Source organism: Apodemus sylvaticus, chromosome 16 (genome assembly GCF_947179515.1).
Source record: "Apodemus sylvaticus chromosome 16, mApoSyl1.1, whole genome shotgun sequence".
NCBI lineage: Eukaryota > Metazoa > Chordata > Mammalia > Rodentia > Muridae > Apodemus > Apodemus sylvaticus.
The window spans coordinates 59,042,604-59,065,836 of record NC_067487.1 but is presented as its reverse complement, the minus strand read 5'-3'; the positions used below and the strand labels follow the sequence as shown (position 1 = coordinate 59,065,836).

General features: G+C 43.9%; 1 protein-coding gene across 1 annotated transcript in view; it reads right to left on the bottom strand.

Annotated features, from left to right (window-relative positions):
* Nucleotides 1–23,233, bottom strand: part of Pik3r1 (phosphoinositide-3-kinase regulatory subunit 1) — an 82,685-nt gene that overhangs the window by 23,524 nt on the left and 35,928 nt on the right. The window contains exons 3-4 of the mRNA XM_052160070.1: nucleotides 1,587–1,679; nucleotides 847–921 (exon numbers count right to left, since the gene is read on the bottom strand). Of these exons, the coding sequence (XP_052016030.1) occupies nucleotides 847–921; nucleotides 1,587–1,679 (168 nt within the window). The remainder of the gene's footprint in view (nucleotides 1–846; nucleotides 922–1,586; nucleotides 1,680–23,233) is intronic.

Sequence of the window (23,233 nt, the reverse complement as noted above, 5' to 3'; positions counted from 1 at the left end):
CCCAAGTCCACATCCAATGACATGTTAGTCATCACGAAATCAACCACAGTGAGGGGCACTCACGCTAACCTGGTACTTTCTCTCTGCAGAGAGCAGGGTTAAAGCACCCGATGCCATCTTACTCAATGTGTATAGGGTGTAAAAATGTAAGCAGGTGAGCAAGCCAGTCAGCAAGCCAGGTGGAGGGAAAGAGAGACAGGAAAGGGTAAGACCACACATTTGTTCAATGACATAGACTTAGAATCCTTTTGGCTGACCCAAATGAATGAGATGGGACTGACAAGCAAGGCTCAGGTACATCAGAGGGCTGTGATTAAAGGTGTGTGTGACCACCTCTGGCTAGTTTGTTTTGAGACAGGATCTCATCCACATTCCTAGCTGGCCTGACCCTGTATACGGACTGGCCTTGAATTTGCAGACATTCTCCGGCCTCTACCTTCTTCTCCTGTGAATGTTAAGATTACAAGTATGCATTACAATGGTTGTGCCTTGCATTTTTTCTCTCTCTTTCTGTCTTTATCTCTTTTTGAGATGGTCTCATGTAGTCCAGACTAGCCCTGACTTCCCTAAAATCCAGTCAGGTATATGCCAAAAAAAACTGTTTCTGCAATTCCTATTCAACCCAGGGGCTTGCGTGTGTGTGGAAAGGATTGAGAACTTATATTCCAACCCCAACTCTGGAGTCCTATGGCCAAGGCGTGTACAGCTAATGTAATGGGGTAGGAGGAACTCCTGCATTTGACCTGAGAGTTTCTTTGCGGTTTTCCAGGTTGTATGGACGGGGGTAAGGTGCATCAGCAAAACCAGAAACCTTACCGTCATTTATAACAGTCCCAAGACACTCACCACAATCGAGAAGCTGTCGTAATTCTGCAGGGTTGCTGGAGCTCTGTGTTCTGTATAGAGTCGAACATTCCAGTCCTAGGACACAAAACAGACCGTGTATGCAAAACACAGCTCTCAGGAGAACCGGTAAGCCTGCCGCCAGAGGGGCATTCCCATTTCTGCCCAGCATTTATTCTATTTGAGATGTGTACTAAATATTCTTAGAAGCCAACTTCAACAATTAATTTTATCTGGTGTGTCAATAATTCTGGCAAATCCAGTGGACTATTCAAAAGCAGGTTAATCATCTTTATTAAATTATGACGAATTAAATAGCTCCCACACAGTAAGCATATATTAGTTTTTTGAGTCCTCAACCTGTAGATCACAACCCCCTCTGGTGGGTGTTGCCTAAGACCATAGGATGACACCGATATTTACAATATGACTCATAACACCTGCAAAACTACAGTCATGAAGAGGCAACAAAAATTATTTTATGGTTGAAGGTCACTACACCACAGGGAACTGTATTAAAGGGTCTCAGCATTTAAGAAGGTTGAGAACCACTCACTGACCTTGAGTTAGAAATTATTAGCCAGGATTTCTTCCTACTACAGAGTCCCCATACAACTAGTGTGGATAACACAGCCTCTATCCACAGCAGTCGGTAATATAGCCGTAAAATGAGTGGCCCAGAGATACTTATAAATTATAACAGTCATGAAATAAGAACTGACTTCCTCTAAGAATCTGGTTACCTTTCTTCTCAATGGCTTCCAGGAGTTTTATAAGGAGAGGCGGGGCAACATCAGGAGGGGCAAACTGCTCGGCCAGATCAGGAAGGGTCAAGGCTGAAAGAGAGACATTCCCAACATTAGATTTCATGGAAGGTGTTCAAACACATTCAACCACAATGAAGAATATTTAAATACAAGTAATTCAATTACTCCAAACAATAGGAAACCAGAGTTTCCTAAAGGGATTCCTACACCATGTGGCACACTGCTGGGGTCCCAGAGACATAACCCTGTTGTTTCCTTCCAGAGAGAGCTCTCTGAATGTCCACCAAGAATCTCAGAATCCCCTAACAAGTGGCTTCTGATGTTCTCCCGTCTGGGGCATCTTTTCTAGGACAGACTGCCCTAGGAAAGTTAGGACACCTCGGGGCTGGGCCTAGGTGGAGGGGCTCCAGGCTAGACTAGAGCTTGCATGTTCAGGGAAAATAAAGAGATACTTCAGCCCCATGTCCTGAACACAACCAGGGGAGCCCAGAAAATCTGAAACCAAGTCTGGCTTCTAGGTTATTATGACAGAATTGTTGCTCAGGTAGGCAAGACTAGATAAAATCTTGAGATAGTCTGTTACCATGGTATATGGTACGTAATTGATATATCTGAATTCCTAGTAGCTTGGTATTGTTTTGTACTCTTGCAATGAGTTCTAGCAATGCCAAGCCAACACAAATGGCTACTGGCCATCCAACAACAAATTAAGCCCCTGTGTAAATGTTGTCAAAAACCTATACTTGCATATATATATATATATATATATATATATATATATATATATTATATATATACACACACACATACATATATAATATATATATATACACACAGATACATACATATATATATACATATATATGGGTAGGAAATGAGATACTACAAATGGTTTTAAGACTTATTTCATATTATGTATATGAGTGTTTTGCTGGCAATTATGTATATGATGTAAAAGTACGACTTGTGCACCTGGTACTTTTGAAGAAAGACAATGCATTAGATCCCCTGGAACTGGAGTTACAGATGTGGGTACAGTGAACTAAACCTGGATCCTCTATAAGAATAAGTGCTCTTAGCCAAGAATTGTGATATACTGTATCTTCATATGTTATGTGTACATTTTACTAATGGTAACAATACAAAACTATCTAACAGGATGACAATCTCAAATGACTCCCCCTGACAACATTACAGTGATGACCATGTTCTTATTCAAGAAGTGGGTGGGGGGATGATTGAAGTAAAAGCAGTTTTCAAAACTATGCCAGAAGAGGGAGCTAAACATTTTAAATTTATCAAACTCCAAAATATAGGTTGTGAATTTTAATGACATCTTCAGGAGTAACTTTTCTGTCATTAATGCATAAATTCAGATGTTTATAATTATCTAGAACAGACAGTTCATATACTCCTAGAAACACTAAATGGTCATAATTAGGTTTCAGAGAGGCTTCAGTGTTACAATTACTATAATATGTATATGATGTTAAGAAAGTTTCTAACTAAACCCATTGTAAGTACCGAGGATCAGCACTGATACTGGCACTGGAGAACTGTAATCCAGCACTTGGGAGGCTACAGCTAGAAGGTCACAAGGTAAGAGGTAGCCTAGGCTATCTCCTAACAGCAAGACCCTGGCTAGAAGAAAGCAAACATGAAACACTCTCTCTCTCTCTCTCTCTCTCTCTTCTCTCTCTCTCTCTCTCTCTCTCAAATACATGAACACACTCACACTACACATACATATGCATGTATGCACACACTCATTCACACACACACACATATGCGCGCGCACAGACACAGACACAGACAGACACACAGACACACACACATTAGCAGCAACAGCTGCAAAGGGCAAACCATTTCATTTCCTTTGATAAACTATAAACCACTTCCCTTGGCTTTAGAGTTTCAGTTCACAACAGTATCCTCTCCCACAAATACCTTCCCTTCTACATGGAACAAAATGAAGGTCATCCTGTCCATGTACATACATTCAAGAGAAACTGAAAATGAGGAGACTTATCTTTATTTTTAGTTAAGCTATCCCTCAGGATTCAATACAGGGTTTTCCTGCTAACAAGCCCCAGCACAGCCCCAAATCCCAAACCCAAGGTTAAGCAGTAAAGACACACACCCATACTGCACTCACATAACTAATCCTCAAATCCTCTCCTGCTCCCTTCACATGTAACATAAGCATTTTTAATGGGAGAGGAAAAAAAATCCACTGGCACAGAGATCGGAATTACTTAATAAAGTTTATCTCTTTCCAAAATCTTATCAACTCAATCATTTCCCCAGGCAAATATGAAAACTAAATTAAATGATAATTAAAAATTTCATGTAACTATTATTAAAATATGCACCCAACAGTTGCTGGCTGAGCAAGTGCTGTGCGTACAGGAGGTTTCGATCTCCCTCTACTTCAGCTGAAAAAAAAAAGAAAGAAAGAAAACCAATAACAAAAATCAATATCCTGAGCTACAGAGTGTCTTCATCTAACACCTGGACTGCTGTTAGGTGAAGTCTCTGAAAACCACTGTGGTAACCACCAGACACTGGCAAGAACACTGATCTTTTCAAAGTACTGCACATGTATAGGGGAAGGAAGAGGTCTCCTTTTCGTGCAGTATTGAGGGGATGCCCAGCTGAATATTTTAATACTGACGAAGCTTGACTGTGCAAAGGCGTGACTCACGACAGCTGATCCAGATTGCACAATAGGCACTTGAAAAGGGCAAACTTTACAAGACGATGCAAACAACAACAATTCTAGGATGTCCTACTCCTTGGCATAAGGTCTCTCACTCAGCGTGTTTCCTCTCTGAAATATTCAGACTCAGATAATACTGCAGTTCCGATCACCCGCTTCAGACAATGGGGTCATCCCTGGAATTCTAAACAGTACTCTAAAACAAGTGTTACTTTCTTACAACAATTCTAACCCAACTATTCTCTAATCCCATTAGATACATATGTAAGACCTATATTTCTGTCAGTAGATTTCATTGTAAGAGATTCCGGCAGGAAGTAGGGAGGGAGGGCTAACAGGCTGGCTGTTCCCTGATTAGTCCGTAATGAAGCATCAAACCAAAGTCTGATAAAACATGATGGTAGCAAAAATTATTAAAAAACAAACAAACAAACTACAGAATATACAGGCTGAGGCTGTCAAACAAAACCCAAATTAGCAGGATGAGCATCTCCATTTTACACATACATTCCATTCGATGCAATTCTCCAGATATTCTGGATCTGAATGAGAATGCACTTCAGTTCGAAAGTTTGCCATGCTGTGTTGACTAAAGTCTGCAGAGCTACAATCATTCTTAAGCATCTGGAAGTGTCCGTAGATTTCCTGACACACCCAAGCCTAGTTTCCTCGGCTTTGCCAAATCATTTTTCATCAGAAAAAGTCAACGTTGTGCAAGGGAAAAAAGAAAACAAAGAAAGAAGAGTCGAAAGGTCTGAGAGGACTGAGTCTACACCATGTATCATTCTTTGCTAAGGAAAGGTAGACAAGGCTAGCCCTCCACAGTTACAAGGACTCTGATGAAGGGAGGGGTGCGTGGGGGGGGGTGTCATAGGAGAAATTGGAGGCTGCATTTTCTGTTTGCTCTGTCTGCAGGCCCTAGTGATAGCCAATCACAGAACAGAAGAGAACCTCTCTCCAAACTGAAGGCCTTCCTGAATGACTAAAGCACTAAAGCGCTAAAGTGGGCAAGCCTCAACACTCCTGGGTACCAGCGGTGTGCAGGAGATAGGAGCATTCTGTGCTCTAAGTGGTGCCAACGCTACGGAGTGCAAGATGAAACCAACACACAGCTGCAGTTTTTGGAGGCGTTCTCCATTTAAAAAAAAAATTAAAAGAAAAGAAAAAAGACATTTTAAAGTTTGTGCCTGGCAGGGGTGAGTGGAAAGTTTCAACGGAAACATCAAAACTCAGAGGCTACCCAAGCCAAGTATTTCATTCCTAATGGAAGCGGCTTGGAAGTGTGTGAAAAACTGCTCGTTCCCACTCAAAATGTAACATGGAATACACAGGAAAGAGAGGATATATGCAAATGGGGATCAATATTAAGTCAAGATGTTAAACTGTCTACTGACTTGCTGAATCCAAGCTTTATTTCTGTCCGAACCAATCTTCTCTAGTGACTTCAAAAGGGGAAAAAAATATAGTGGACACAAATCAAAGCAACCCCAATTCTTTTCTTAAACAAACGCTGTAAGCACGTTCCTACTGTCTACCTATAACAGCTAATACCCTGGACTTCAAGCTTTTCAAGCTCTGCGGGCTGCAAGCCACATCAAAAGCTGGTGTACTCTCTGGGCAAGACAGTAAGACTAAAAATCAAAAACAAAGTTAAAAAAAAAAAAGTAAAAGAAAAAGAAACCATGGGTTTGTTAATTTTGGTACATAATCATTTCATCAGTAGTGCTGACATGATTAAAAGCACAACGAGACGTGGGTTTCCATCCTTGGGGTACCACTTAATAACAGGAATCTTAGACTAGTTAATTGACTTAGACCTGAGATTTTTTCATCTGTAAAATGGGAGTCATTATATGAGTTAGTAAGGATTAGTGAGCAATAGATCCTCAATGGACAAAGTGAGGTCAGGGTGTAGAAAGATAGTCATTAGTATCAGAATGATTAGCAGATTTAAAAGGTTTCCTTTTTACATGTATTAATGTCTGTTTGCATGTCTCCACATGGACCACATGTGTACTAGGTGCCCAAGGAGACCAGAAGAGGATATTAAATCCCCTAGAACTATAGTTATTTATAGTTGTAGCTACCATGTGGGTGCTGGGAGCTGAACGTGGGTCCTCTGCAAGAGCAGCCAATACACTTACCTACCACGCAATCTCCCTGGCCCCATTAAGAGCAGACTATAATATTAAGTCTGTGGGGGTTTTTTGGTTTTTGTTTTTCCGAGACAGGGTTTCTCTGTATAGCCCTGGCTGTCCTGGAACTCACTCTGTAGACCAGGCTGACCTCGAACTCAGAAATCCACCTGCCTCTGCCTCCAAACTGCTGGAATTAAAGGCATGTGCCACCACTGCCCACCCAGGTCAGTTTTCTTAATACTTCTTAAAGGAGGGGAGCTTGAAGCATATCTGACAAAGTAGATATGAACGTTTTTTGCTTCTTGATCTATAAATAATACTCAGTATCTTTTCAGAAGTTACCTCAAATATTATACTTGAAGTTATCATATTTTTCTCCCAATAAGGACCACAACACTAGTAATAGCTGTAAGTTATTTGACTTCAATTCTCTGAATCTAAAGGAAAATCTAACGTTGGAAAGATTGTGTAATAAATTCTATTAAGCTTCCACACGCAAACTAGGTTTTGCTTTGGAGAATGGAAGACAGAAGGACGGACAATGAAAAATGGGAGCTGATGAGAAAGTCAGTCTCCAGGCCTAACCACACTGTTTTCTGAGGTAACTGGTCACGGACCGGCTTTGCCTCTGACGGGCTCTACTAAAGCCAGAAAGTGACTTCAGAAGATGGCAGTGCAAGGTTACACTTCATCTTTGACAGCCAGGCTAATTCATTGTGATCCTTATCACCTAAATTGGAATCTGATGTAAAGATGACAACTTACAGGGCACGGCAAATTAAAATGCTGAGCAGGAGGGAAAGGGGAAAGAAAGCGAGTTCCTCCTCCTCCCCCACTTCCTACCAAGAAAATAATTTATAGTTGAGTCCAAGGAATTTCAGAGGCCAATGATTTATAAGGAAGTTGGTCTTTTGGTCTGTTGGCTTAGAAAGATTTCATTTGAAGCATGACTCAGATGACCCATAAAAGAAAGAATGGGGAGAGAGAGAAAAAAAATCACATTTCACACACATGGTGGTGGCACTTGGCTCTTTGTTGAATGCATGAAGGAAGGATGGTTAAGGGCGCCAGCTAGGAGCCATGTCCCCACACCATTTAACATGTATGCTCTTATTTTTTTTTTTCATACCAACTCAAAGATGTCTAGTCTTTATTATTCTTGATTTAAAGACAAGGAAACAGATGGTGAGAAATTAAGCCACTTGGCCATGTCATAAGCTCCTAAGTTGTGTGCTTGGGGGGAGGGGGGGCGCCGCCACAGTTTCCTCAGCATCCATCCCTGACTTGGCAATGTTTCTTAAGATGTTTCCCAAAATTTCAAGGTTCTCAAATTTCAGTGGTAACTGCAGTGAAGAATGTTCAGGCGACACAGAAGACATGTGATCCTCAATCCCTTCAGGTAATGGCCCGTACTGGAAATTACGGTTCAGGAAAAGCCACCTTGACAGGAGCATCTGTTTATGTATATATCCTGCCCCAAGTTAGACAGTGGGTGTATTCTCCTCCATTATCACACTGTTTACCTGTACAGATAATCAACAGTACACACAGTAGAGCAGTGGGCACCCCTGTTCATAGCAGATGGAAGCAGGGACACCTTGCAGAATAAGGTGACGGAGGACTGGCCGCAATGCTCATGTCTCTCCCATCTGCATTTGATACTACACCTCACCATCAAAGTTGTAAAAATATGTTACAAATGCTACCATGAAGCCAGATGATAAGGCGGAATTTGAGAAGCCCCAAAATGCAGTTGGTGGAAATGGAAGGGATTGGAAAGTTATCATGGTGACACCAGAGCCCAGAAAGATGTCTGATCTAGGCTGGCAACCCACTAACCAGGCAGAAGCAAATGCTGGCCAAGGGAGGACAGAACTTGAGAAGGAGAAACTGCCAAAGCTGCAAACTGGTTCAGCTGAACAATGCTGAGAGTTTTAAGAAAGGCTGGGTGGACATCAGTGGCAACAAAGAGCCTCTAAACCCCATCCTACTGAGCCCAGGGAGCCAGGGTTTTTCTCTGACATTTAAGAATATACTGAAAACTTGGATGCCTGACTATATGCCACCTAGACCCTAAAATTAATATTTTGCCATATCTGTAATTATTTTTTGGTACACGTCAAGGTAAGGGGTGTGAATTAGTTGCCATGGACTGTATTGCGTTCCCCATAATTCATATGTTGAAGCCCTTGGAGGTACCACCCCCTGCCCCCAAAGTGATGATACTCAAGAGACAGCCTCTGGAAGATTACTGGGTTTAAATGAGGTGGTGGTGGTGGTGGTAGGGTCCTTCATAATGAGATCATTGTCCTCACCCTTTCCAGAGGAGGATCCACGGAAGGAGACCAGATGCAAGCCAGGAAGAGTTCCCTACCAGGTCCTTACCAAGTTACCAGAATTTACTAAGGTTCGATGGTAACCTAACGTGAAACAAACTTCCTTTGTCTAGGGAAAGTCAGTAGCAAACTCTTTAAGTATTTAAGAAACACCTCTGCCCGTATGGATGTTTCTGACAGGGATGTAGGGGGCGGCTGTATAAGCTCTCCAGTACAGATCAATAATCCCAATCGAGCAAGGGATACCCGTGCTGCAAAAGCTCAGACCACAGCTTTCAAGGAACAAGAGTTGATTGGTGTCCTAGCTGTAGAGAGGATGACAGGGGCCAGAATGCTGGTAACTTGCCTGCCTGTGCTTGGTTGCACAGGTAGGTTTTACAATGGAACTCAGCAAAGCACCTCAACTTGTGTTGGGCAGGTGGTACTAAGCAGAAGGTCTCCCCGTCTCAGTGATTAGGGCTGACATCCTACCTAATGCAACATCAACAGATATTAGGGGCAGAGAGCCTTGTTGTTTGGTGTGTCTCCAGAGTCACAACTTGACTGAGGTCCCGAGAGGTAAGTTCTGGCCAAGGGCAATACTCCTTAGTTTTGATGTGTGGTTTGGAAAGACTGTGGACATGGGGCATTGAAGAAACAGTGGAGGCCAATTACTATGACTGCAGGTGGGAACCCCTTGACTTGAATTCCCAAAGAGTCGTGGGAGGCCATATAAATGTCCTCATTTAACAGATCAGGAAAGGAAGATTTAAAATGACAAAGTGATGATTTGCCCAAAGTCAGTACAGCAGTGAAGTGGCATACTGATTTGAATGAATCCAGCTTGTTTTCTTAGGAGGCCTACTTGGTGCATTCTGGGAGGCCCACGTGGTGCATTCTGGGAGGCCCACGTGGTGCATTCTGGAGGTTAGCCAGCCCCAGAGCAGAGGCTGCCAAAAGCTTTGCATGAGATTGATATAAATGATCCTGGCAACACTTACAGGTCTTGGTGACAAGAGGAGCGTTTGTTCAAATCGGGCTTGGATTGGGGTTGGGGGGCAGCTTCTTACCATTGCTCCTCCTTTATCAGGCCTGAGCCCCTGCCAGCCCACTCAGCCAGGCTAAATATTTTCGGGACAGCATTTATTAAATATTTTCCTCATAAGGCTAAACTAAGCACATTCTTCCTCAGGAATGTCACTGGGTTTATTCAGCTAAAAATAACTGGCCAACTTATCATATTTGGCAAAATATGAAGGGCTCTTTGTGAGTCATCAGGTAGAGGAAAGGTCCAGAAAAGAACATGGCGACCTGGGGACTGGAGAGGTGGCTTGGTGGTGGTGAGCACTGGCTGCTCTGCCAAAGGACTCAGGCTTGATTGTCAGTACCCACAGGGCGCTTCGCAATGACTGTAACTCCAGTCCCAGCAGATCCAGTGCCGACTTGTGGCTTCTGAAGACAGCACATGCATGTGGCACCCACACAAACACCCATGCGTGTAAAAATAAGCAATAAAAACAAAATATATAGTGACTAGCCTATCAGGGGAGGAAGGGCAAAAGAAAGATGAATTGCATATGGAATGGGCAGAATGGGCAGGAAAGATGAATGACTCAAAAATATTAAACGGGAAATCCTTGATAAAATGGGGGAAATACATGAGAAACTGAGTTTGTAACATTAACAAAACTCCTTTTTAAAAAAAAAAAATCACAGGCAGAAAGCTATGCTGCCTCTACAGATTAAGGGCAAATGATCTTGAGGTAAAAGAAAACACAGCCTTAATGGCGTGAAGGATCACGGTTGGAAAGAAATCAAGGAATATGTCTTTACTACTTCTGTTCTGGGCAATTAGTTCTGGTGAGCTAACACATTTTCCCCTATCAAAAGACGCCATGTTCATCAAATGAATGAACAGAAACTCGCCCACCTCTTCATTAAAGTGACCTTAGCTTTAAGAACATTAAATGGGACCCTGGAAGCAGGATGGTCTGTACAGTACAGTCTCTTAAAAACACCTCCAGCTGGACATAGCACTAAGCTATGACGGGTCACTTGTGTCCCACTAATCTATTTTTTCCCCTTCCCTTAACTGCAACACCAGGAAGCGCTGCAGAAAGAACTGTAGCAAAATATTTAGTATATATTGATTGCATCTGACCTTGTTCCGCCAAAGATTCTCAGAATAAGCTAACAAACCGGGAGATGACATTTGAGGAGTACGCCTGTCCTAATAATTGCTTAAAGGTCGGTGGGGGTGAGGCAGGCAACTCAATACAAAAGCGCAAACTGCTGAATGAAACGGAGTAAAAGCAGCCTGCTGCCCAGATGGGGGGCAACCAGTCGGGCTGTTTAATCAACACCTTAGCTCACGGTGGAAGCGGGCGGTCCTGCAGACAGGAACGCGGCTGAAACTTCCTGGTGGCAAAGTGGGCATGGTGGGGGGAAATGCTGATTTTCTATAAATGGAAATACCTGGGATGTTGTTAATGAAAAAGGACCAGTGACTCAGTCAAGCGGAGCTGCTGGTGGAGGGAAAGGCATCGCCCTCGCTGCGGGGCGCTCTCCTCTGCCATTAGCATCACAGAAAGGACCCTTTCGGTGCTTCCCCCTCCCCTCAGCCGGTGCTCCCCTCCCCCCCTCTCAGCCACCACTTCTTCGTAGGGCTGCACAGGAAGCGATAGCGCCCGCACCATGGGAAGGGGTTTTGTACATTTTGTTCTATCAGATTAGCCCCAGTAACTTTATAAATTATGAGCTGTCAACTCCTTTTTCAACCGCTATAGAATATGCTTCTTAGAAATTGTAGCTATAAATAAAACAACAGATGTTTTCAATTGGCTCCAATAGCACTTGGGCGACTTTGTTAGAGGGGAGAAGTTTAAAGAAATCCTCGCAAGACTGCATGAGGGCTCCCCCTGTTGGTCGCTTTAGAAACAGCCTTGGAAAGACGTGTTCATTGAGGCCACTCAGGGAAACCAGAGAGGGGTTGAAAAAACAGCTGTGGCCCTCTCTCTCTCTCTGTGAGTTTTATGTTAAGAATGATTAGATCGTCTTCTAGGCACAACTGTCACTATATCTAGAAAAGAAAAAGAAAAAAAAAATCCAAACGGCGAACAATGTACTTGACCTGTTGCTGGTTTCTCTACGGGCAGTGAGAGTCGGGAAACTTTGAACTAAATATCCAGTATCTCTGGATCCTTGCTGTGCAGCTGAGAGAGAAATGATCAAAGTTTAATATGATTAATAAGAACGACCATATTAAACTGCTTCTAATTCTTAATCTCTAGGACTGGGGGAGACAACCTAGCTAAATACAAAAGTATTAAATTTACACGGTTCAGGTGGCTTTAAAAACGTGTTCTCAGCAGCCCTGCTCCTGTGACCCTAGCAATCACGTGAGGTAGGGACGGCTGGCGTCAGCTGCATGCACAGGTTACTTCAAATGTGTGTGCCTAACATTAGAAAGTGAGAGGGTGGTAGCAGTCACCGACACATCATAGTTCCAATGACCTGTCCTTCTGAGCCTAAGGTGTGGGGCTTAAAGTGGGCTTTGCAAATTAAGTATTGATTGTCACTTGGCTAGAATAAAGACACTGAAGAGCTCGGGCGACCTCGGAACGTGGACCTCGCGAACGACAACGGGCCGCGTGGTCTTAAGTGAATCTCAGAGCCGTGATGGCTACAAATCAGAGGCGATGGCTACAGGAGCTACAGGAGCTTGTGTGTGTGCTCATCTATCTGGTGGGGAAGGACGACTGTGGAACGGAGAGTAGGTGAAGCCAGGTAGTGAGGGAGGAGATACCATGCTACACACTCGACTTCCGGGAGCCAGGACAGCAGCCTGGGAAAGAGCATTGTTAGTCTGGTTTGGGACAGACTCAGAGGCAGGGTGTGAGCACCAAGCTCCGCCCCCGCCCCGCCCCGCCCCCGCCCCCTTACAAAGGAGCGCTGGGCACAGTAGAGGTTACAGTTCCAGGAGCGTTTCTCTTTGCAGTCTCTTCTGAGTCATCTCTCGAAGGAACCTCCTTTGATGGCTTTGGATTTCTGAGCAATGCATGTACAGCACTATAGGGCTCTGAGAGAAAGGTTATGGAGGGCAAATCCGCCTGGGAACTACTACAGCCAATCAGTGACAGGGAATGGAGGCTTTCTCTGAGGAGCCTGCTCTGCTCCCAGGTCCCAGGGCTTTCTAAGTGTATTCACTCCCCGATGGCTGAGGGTTGGGGGGGGGGTGGTGGAGGGGTTTTAGGCATTTAATTCTTCAGAAAACTGTATGTTCTTTAAAATGGAAAATGGAAAATAATCCCAAACCACACCAGATCAGAAATAACGCACTAAGCCCAGAGCATCTGAACTGTGGGTACAAAGTGACAGTCGCCATGGCCAACACGATGATGCATTTAATATGTGCTCCGTTCTGGGCTTGAGTGGTTGTACTGAAATTTCCAAATACAATTAAATGTCCACAACACCATAAGGAAGGCTCTGTCATCATCTCACCGTTATGAGGAGGTGGGCAGACCACCGGTGACCCAGGTAAAGAATTTGTTCAGTCTCACACAGCCAGAGCCAGCATTCAATACAAAGGGACTCCTCGTGTACTTCAAAACGGACTGTCCGGAGCCAGATGGTAACATTAGAAACGGTTCTGTGGCCAGAGAACAGACTCAGGAAGTGAGGGCTGCTCTTGGCTGGGCTGGCCTTTATAGAACAGATTCCTCTCTTCCTAAGAGAGTCCACCTAACGCATAGCATATCTGACTGCTGGCTATCCAACGGGAGCAGGCCCCATCATGGCGACACACACCCCCTCCGCACTCTTAAAAAAAAAAAAAAAATCACAAGAGGGTTTGTGAGAACAGCTTGGGCACAGTTCTGCCCTTTCCCAACTGACCATTCACTTTGGAAAGGAAAAAAATCTAGATCTAAAATGAAATCAACAGAATACATGACACACAGCCACCAGGTGGACTTCAGACTGGGACAGAGAGGAGTCACAGGGCCCTGCGGCAGGCAGGGGCTCTGGATAGAAGCGGGTATGGAATTAAGTTTTCGGATGTGCATCCTTTACTCATTCATAAATGTAAATCAGAAAATGAATTAACCAAAAATTCTACAGTCGTCCCTGCCCTTGTCGCTCTTGGAACAATGTCAGTATAGAGCCAGAGACCTGCCAGGGGCTCAATGTGGCAGTGACACGAGGCTGCAGGACAGACAGACATGCTCTCTCAAATATTGTCTTCCAATCTTCCTCTGTGTGGCTTTGGTCATCTGGGGAATGGATTCATTTTAAAATAAAAACTATTAAAACGAACAACTACTGCAGTGTTCCAAGAAGGTCAAATAAGTAGGTACTCTTTTACTGGGGACATGTGACTACTCAAGGTGACTCAGCCCTCCTGAAAAGGCATTTGGGCTGAGCTTAGTGGAGCTGGAAACCACCACAGCATTTGACACAAGCGAAAACCCTGTTGGGATACTACACCAGCTACCCCAAGTTTGTCATGGCATCCAGTGTGAGGTCAGGACATGAGCAGGGCTCAACTGAAACGGGGTGATTAATAAGGTTCTTGCATCTGATGCTTCTCCATCTGTTCCTGGCTTCCCTCGAAATGAACAGGAAGTTTGACTGTGTGCCTCCTGTTTCGAGACCCATCATCTGCTGACTGCAGATGACAGAAGGTTCAATTACCAGGGAAAGGCTGGCATCGCTTAGCCATTAAGTCAGAAGGCCCAGGGTCTGCTTAGGTTCACATCTGGACAATATGCGCAGCAATAATTTCATTTATAAAATTAGGGGGTCATTAACATGTCCCATATTGGCTGAAAGACAAATGAAGAGAAGTTACAATATAAAAAGGGTGGAGGTAGAAATATCCACCAATGTTAGAGGCAGAGGCAGGCTCCTTAGAGAGCTGGGTTGTTTCTTGATAAGATGCTCCAATGGTATACATTTTAATAGTGCAGTGGCCACCAATTCAGTCTTTATAGAGCATTCGGGTCAATGACCTCATTCTTACAAATACATGGAACAATTTTTCAAGGGTTAGAGTCTTAAGTCTGAGCTACACACTTCTGATAAGAAAGGGGACAGAGAGTGGCTGAGCCATGCAGCAGCTCCTTGTGCTGCAAAGCTGTCTGCCTGCATGACGTGGCTGTGCAGCCTAATGGTTACCCCCTAAAACCCGACTCTTCCAAGGACATGGCTCGTGAAGCTTCAACCCGGCACCTAACTCTTATAAAACAACAACAACAACAAAATGAATTTCATAATTCAAATAGCCTTCAATAGTTTGGGCCCAGAAGAGAGTAGCTTCTGTTCTTTATCATTGCAAGATGTTGGGGGAGGGGAGGGGGTAGCAGAGACTAGAGTTGCAACCAGTTTCCATCTTAGACCACATATCATAAATTACTAAAACCCACCAAATTAAAAAAAGAAAATGAAAAAAAAAACTATTCGGGAAAAGCAGCAAGAGAACAGGAAAGTTATATTTTCCACAGGGGGAATCTCCCTTGGAAATGTCACTTCCTGGGTGACAGATGCCACACGCAATGAGAGCCTGAATAAGCAGCTAACACTGAACCGGAACCAGATATTAGACATGGAGTCTACCTCAGAATGACAGGGTTTTTGTTTTGTTTTGTTTTGTTTTTAAGCTATATAATAAATGACTGGTTGGAAATGTTAATGCTCTCTGGAAAACCTATCTGACAAAGGAAGAATATGATTTTGCAGGCAAAATACATATAAAAGCATCAGCAAGAAGATAACACATTCAGAGCGTTTTACAGCCAGTGCATGAAATGTTCCAGCTGGCCGCCATGACCGTATTACACCAAGTTCGTGGCTACTCCGCCATGTCAGCTATCTTTTCCTTAGACGGAAAGGGTAAAGTTTAAGGGAACTTTCCTTGGCCCACCTGTCTGCATTTCTCTACGTTCCCAATTCTGTTACTTGCTCCTTTAACTCAAGATGCTAAAGAGAGGTTAGGAAAAACCCAGATGTGGCAGTGATCTGGGCCTGCTCCTACCTCGGTCCAGACCACCCATCATGCCAGCTTCCTACGGCACCAAGCATAGCGCTGTGCAAGCCTCTATGAAGTACTTCTGGCCTCTCCCTACAGTGGCCATCCCTGACGCTGCTCTATAGTGCAAGATAGGTCCTCCTCCCCTGAAATGTGCAGTCACCAAAGCACAACTGTCCCAATGAATGAATGCACTGCGATTCAATTGAGGCAGGACTAGGAAACAGAAGAACGTGAGGCTTATACTTGCTCAACAGCTTCCCTTCCTTTCTTAACTTGCCAGTGTTTTCCTTCCTCCATATGCAGTCAGTCTGTCTGTCTGTCTGTCTGCCGCCCCCGCCCCACTGAGCATCCTCCCCAGTCCAAGGCTTCAGGCACCCTGTCTTGGCCCACACAAAAGCCACCCTCTTCAACCCACTAAAAGAAAAATCCACTCTACTACTACAGGAAACACGATATGGAAATGACCCAGGGTACCAGGTCATGGTCAATTTTCATGGAGCATCAAGACAAATTCTTCTCATTACAAAGATGGGAAGAATAGTCTTTCCTGAAAACAACTGCTCACTGACAGGAATCTTGGGAAAGTCTAATTAAGATTATCAACACGCTCCACACAGCAATGGATTTACAGAGATCAAGATAAACAACCATACTCACTTGACCTGAATCAAACACAGTAAGCAAGCCATAAATTGGTGTAGCGTGTAAAACATTACAAAATATTTTATACATAGTGTTTAGAGACTCTAAAAATAAAAGATCAAATCCTAATAAGTAGAAAATGTTTCCATTAAAGGCTAGGGGCATCAGTTACTTTGAGTTGTGGTATTCTGAATCAACAGATACTCATTTTTAAAAACTTCCAAGGGTGTCTCCAATATCCGGGAACAGCGTTGCAGGGCGTGGTAGGTCCCTGCTGTTCACTGACTGCTTCACTGTCATCATCCTGACTGAGGCCTGAGTAGACCTGGGAAGCTCAAAGAATGCTGTGCAAACACTGAGGCTGAGAGGAAGATACAGTTCTCTTCCGGCACACTTTTGAGTGTTTGCGCCCCTCAACCGCACAGGAGTCGCAGCCTCATGCCCCTCAAGGATTATTGTGCAGGGCCGAGTTCCATTAACTCTTGGTCCGTGGGCGTCACAGAGCAGTCACTAACAAGTGACATTCTTTGCTCTGTCACCTGCTGAAGCAGGTGATGAAGCTGCGTTGGAGGCTGGCCCTGGTCTTCAAATTATTCCAATACTGGCAGTCAAGAATGGATACCAAGCGAGTCTTTGGGAAGCCCTTACTTCAGTATTTATTCCTGAACACATTAACTGCCCTTTTTCTTTACAGATGAGTTTTCCACGTGTGTGGTGCTGGAAGATCTTTGACGACCTATTCTTGTGAACTGAAAGAGTCCACAAAAACCAGGGATTGGTGCTTCTCTGGTAATTTTAGAAAATCAGACAGTGTTAAATTTCATCATCTCTTTAGAAATCTCAGAAATTCCAAAAGGCTCTCTAACAACCCAGTGGCTAGAAGTGTTCCAGGCCCTTCTAGATTTATTCCCCTCAAAGGCTCTCTCCCCAGAAAGGCCGCCGCCTCAGAGCCACACTGAATCCATCCGTGGAGTCAGGGCCTGACTCGTGTCAACTGGGGACACAGGCAAGAGAGGGCCTTAGAGGTTACCCAGTGGAAAGTTTAGGAATAAGATTCCAGAACCTCAGGAAACTCTGATTTAATTTAAGATACTGTTTTGTTTGCCGCGTGGAAGACGAAAAAAGCAAGAGGGAGCTGAGGTAAGCTGCGCCTCCATATTCCATAAGACTTAAGACGTAAACAAAACAACATACAATTGTGGGTCTAAGAATACTTAACCGTTTCCAAAGGCATCATCTCTTGATATTCAGTAAAACCTAAGTTACAACTGGAAACCAAGATACTTCTCAGTCTGTACAATCCAAGAATAGGAATGGTTTACATATTTAACTAATATTTCTATTCGCCAAGCCTTAGGATCTTGACAGGGTCACCGTTTAATTGAAATTTTCTTTAAATGTAAAATAGCCTTTGGACTGAAAACACCTTGATGATGCCCCAACCTCTTGGGAAAAAAACAAACATTATATCATCTTCTTCTCGGATTTTATTTATTCTTTTAGAAGGAAAGTGTAAGCGGGCGGTGGTGGTGCATGCCTTTAATCCCAGCACTTGGGAGGCAGAGGCAGGCGGATTTCTGAGTTCGAGGCCAGCCTGGTCTACAAAGTATGTTACAGGATAGCCAGGGCTACACAGAGAAACCCTGTCTCGGGGGGGGGGGGGGGGGGAAGGAAAGTGTAGGCAGGGAAGGTAACCCATACTGTGTTTTTCCAATCGAGATCCATGACTCAAAATTCCTTTCATTAAACTTTCAATTTTCTATTCTAACAGGTAGACAACAGCAGACAAGAAAGCCACACGGAGCAACAAAACACTGACCGAGTTCATGTAGGGGAAGAATTACTGCTTTCTTGGGGATCTCTCTTATTTGGGTAACTGTACCAGGTGACTAGGGACCTCATAGGAGTCCCCAGAAGTTTCCTCTGACACTGAGTATTACCAATTTATATCTCTTTTAAATGTACACATTCCTTTTTACTGACCATATTGATGACCAGATGACCAACATTTAGGCATCTCTCGAGATTCCAGAAACATGACCGAGAGGATGGCTTCATCCATGAAATATTTGCTACACAAGACACAGGACCCACGTTTGTATCGCCAACACACGCATTTAAAAGCCTGGAAGAACCTATGTGTGATCCTGGTACCCGTAAGACGGAGGTAGATGGATCCTCAGAGTTAACTAGCCAGCTAGCCTAGCTACATCAGTGAGCTCCAGCTAAAGAGAGTTTCCGTCACAAAAGTAACAGGGTAGCAGGACTGGAGAGAGGCCAGTGGCTGATAGCACTGGCTGCTCTTTCAGAGAATGCAGGTGCAGTTCCCAGCACATACGGCAACTAACAACTACCTGTAACTCCAGTTCTTAGGGATCAGACACCCTCTTCTGTCCTCTGTGGGCACCAGGAACGCATACGTATAAAATACATGCAAGCAAACACTTAAACATTATCTATATTAATGTTATACATATTAATATTATATTATATATTATTATCAATATTATATGTCGGCATGTAATATATTGTATAAATATTATATTACATATTATAAATATTAGTGTGTATGTATGTGTGTGTGTGTGTGTGTAGAAAGTAACTGAGAAAGACACTTGGCACTGACTTCTGGCCTCAACACACACAGACCCGCATGAATATGTGCATACACACAAAACAACTACGCACAGATACACCACCCACAGTATAAAATCAAAATGAAGTTTATGAAAATCTGAAACCTAACGCTGCAATCCATGCGGTTACGGACCACCAGCTTCCCAGAGTGGCTTAGATGGCTCTGTTTCAGCCACCCTTCCTGCTGAGGAAATGTCCCACCTGTTTGGTCACGTGCTGAGAGACTATGAAGCCACTGAGGCCGGCAAGATGCACGTGTTCCAGTTACCATAAAGAACCCCTGCAAGGCGAGCCAAGCGTGTGCACCAGATTCCAACAGCTCTGCTCCTGGTGCGTCCTTGCAAACGCATCTAGAAGCCCCAGCTGCTTTTAATTAATAGCACATGCTGGGAGCACCTTGCCTAACTTAGCAAAATATCACTTTATTTTAAATAGGATTCTGAACATTTTTTTTATAAGCACTGGGTCCATTTATTTTTCAAGGCAAATAAATAACCCCAAAATAAATTTAAACTGGGCTCTTTTAAAAACAGTCATATTTCACATTGAATGTGCTCCTGAGACCAGAGGAAATGGTCTTTCCTTTCCTAAACTTTTTAGCCAAGTACTCACAAACCCCGTTTCTTCCCAAGAATATTTGCTTTTTTCTTTTTCTTTTTTTTTCCCCCAATTTCTCGGAGCCCAGTTTTAAAAGGCTGGAACTTTTCACAAGGCAAAATAATTCCATTTGCTAGTTGGCTCCTCCTGAGCCCAGCTTGGATCCTATGGGACACATAACCCTTTGCTGAAATGCAGGCGAAGTGTTATGAACCATGCTCGGATATTGGTCAACCACAGCTCAAAGTACAAATTCAAAGGGAGATGAGAAGCTAGCTATAAAGTGAGTGCGGCGAGCAGACACACCACTGAGCATTAATCCTTAAGCCAAAGCAACAGAAACATTCAAGGAGAAAATACACACTTCACGACTAGTTGGGGGAGGAGGGTGGGCAGGCAGCTAGCGAGAACTACTGTTAGGAAGACAGGACAAGGTAAACAGACTTACAGTTACGCTGAATTCCTTAAAGCCCGAGTCACATTTTCTTTTCAAATAGCACGAGCAGGGGCTAAGAAGCTATCTCGAGGGTATTAATCAAGCATAGGTAGGTTCTGGGTTCAATTCCTACCATTGGGGAGGCAGGAAATAGTTCAGGTACCATGTAGAGAAAAAAAAATAGAAAATTATACAGCAGAGATAAACAAAAAAGCCATGGGACAGTGGGTCTGTCAGCCCCTGTGCTGTGTAGCCAACCGCCACTGGATGGCAGTGAGGTTGTATTTAGTGAGTTGCTCAGAGAGCAGGAGTTACTCAGTCTTTTCTCTGACAGGTCTGGCCCCAAGGCCCCAGAGGAAGTTAAAAAAGAAAAAAAGAAAAGAAAAAGATGGTTCTTCTTTGCAAAGAAAGATTGGGTACCTCTGACCTAGAAATCACAAATCTCAGTCTGATTTTTCGGTAAGTTTCTTGAAATTTACTATCAAAGTATGAAACTGAAGACCAAAACGAACCAGAGCTTCTAAACGATTTCTAGGAGTTTGAAATTTGGGCAGCACATGCCACACACATGCAAACATCTATATGCAAGCAGGCAGCGTGCACACGCACACACAGACACACCACAGACACACACACAAACACACACCCCTCTGAAATTTGTTATTGAGACATTGTCATCCTGAACCCCGGTAAATAAACTGAGACCACATCACACCCCTACTATGTCTGGTGAACTTGATGGCTTCGCCACACCTTTCAAAGCTACACATTTCCCTCCTTTCCTTGGCATTTGATCCCTGGGGTGGGGGGGGAGGGGAAAGGGGGTTAGTAATCTCACCAGTGACAGGCTTTGCTTTCAGTAAGGAGATTTGCCAACTTAAACAGCATCTCCCAGGGCAACAGGATAATGAAACACACATGGAGGTCCTCGCTGTGATCAGCTCAACTCTGAAATTGAGCCTGTAATTTGGCTGATCCTCATGTTAGGAGAGGTGTGACCTAGAGGGTCTAGACTACAGCCCTTGACTTAACAGCAGAGAAGGGACTCAGAGGCAAGCTTTCTCATCTTGCAGGGCTTCTAACCAGCACTGCTCCTTCAGAGGAGACACAGGAGGCCAACGGCTCAAAATCTTGGCAGACAGACACCTTAATATAGTAAGTATTAATTTCTTCCTCACTGCTGCTGATAAAACCGAGGCTCTGCTACCCAGCCTGGACCCCAAGATGCGAGCAATATACCTTCAGGTGGGTCACTTTCCACCACAGCCAAAGCCCCACAAACCCCAAACCAGGGTCACAGCTCCCGAGACTCCCAACGCGGAACTCCAAGTTTCTCTTTATCCCCTCTCTCCTCTTGGGACATAGTCAACCGTGTGCCGTTCTCTGTGCGTCTAGAAAGACTTTCAAACCACGCAAAGTCTAAAAATGAGAAAGAACGAATAGTCTGGAAAATTTGAAAGAAAGAGTAGAAGTTGTAATGGTGCACAGAGGTGTTTCCTACTCTCTGCAGCTGGCTGGGTCCAGTGTCAGGAGTCAGTGGCTGATTCATCCACAGGAACTCAAAGCTTCCCCCACCCACAGGCAACTTGACCCAAGAATGTCTTACAAGTACCCAGAGCCTCCATTTTTCTCTTTTTTTCTTTTTTTCCTGTGGTACTAGGATTAAACCCAGAGTTTCCTGCATGTTAGGCAAGTACTCTCCACCACTGTGCTGGCTAGTTTTACTGCAATTAGTCAGCTTTGAAAGAAGGGACCTCAGTTAAAAAAAAAAATGCCCCCACCAGATTGGCCTGTGGGCAAGTCTGTGGTGCATTTTTTGATTGAGGATTGCTAAGGGAGGACCTAGCTCACTGTGGGCAGTACCTCCCTTGGGCTGGTGGTCCTGGGTGCTTAAGAAAGCAGTTTGAGCAGGCAGTGACAAGCAAGCCAGGAATCAGCACTCCTCTACTGCCTGTGCATCAGCTCCTGCCTCCAGCTTCCTGCCTTGAGGTCTTGCTCTATTGTCCTTGGAATAAACCCTTTTATCACCAAGTTGCATTTGGTTTTAGCATCGCAACAGAAACCCCAAGATAACCACTAAACTAATGTCAACTACCATTCATTTACTTCTTTATTTATTGTCAGACTGGGTCCCAAACTTGCTCAGTAGCCCAGGCAGGTCTTAAACTTGTGATTCTCCTGCCTCAATTCCCCAAATAGTGCATTACTCAGTCTGGCTCAGAGTCCTCAGTACAGCCTAGCAAGTGATAACTTAAAGGACCATGGGCCACAAGGGATTGTAAGGACATAGTCAGTAGAAAAAAAAAATGACTACCTAAATATAACCAGATACCCTGGTAAACCAATGGGTTTTCAAAATGGTGCTCCTACCCTTTGAGCTGAGAATCTGAGCCGCCTTGGGTACAGTAGGCGATTGTCAGAAGCATTTTGTAAATTTTTATCCAAAGTACAGTGTCACTCATCTACTATAACATTGCTATTTCAAAAATGTATTGTAGTTTCTTTTTCTTCTCTCTCTTTCCTTTCCTTTTTCTTCCCTCCCTCCTTCCCTCTCTCCCTTCCTCCCTTCCTTCCTTTTGAAGCAAGGACTCCATTTGTATCCCAGGCAATCCTGAAGTGTTGACTCTCTTTCTTGCTTTGGCTTCATGAGTGCTAAGCCTACAAAGTTGCACCATCATACTCAACTTTAAAAACTATCTTATAGTCCAGGTTAGCCATAAATTCATCATGTAGAGCAGTTGGCCTCAAAAAAATCCTCTTGTTTCAGTCTTCCAAGTACTGGGAATTCCACACTAGAATTTTTACTTCTATACTAAGAAAGGCAACGCTTGTCAGCACAATCACTGTCTTATCGATCTTATAGAATACAGTTTCAGCAGAGATAACAAGTGGGCTTGGTGACAGAGCCTGCAATCCCAGCACTCAAGAGGCACAAGCTGGAAGATCTCAAATCCAAGGCCAGCCTGGGCTGTCAAAACAAAAAACCAACAATGTCTATGGGTGTCACCCTTGTTCCAACCGCGTTTAGGCAGTCATGCTGATGAGACTTCATGGCTGTAGCTTCTGACATAGTTAGGAGATACTGTCTCATATAGAAGGGGAAAGCTCA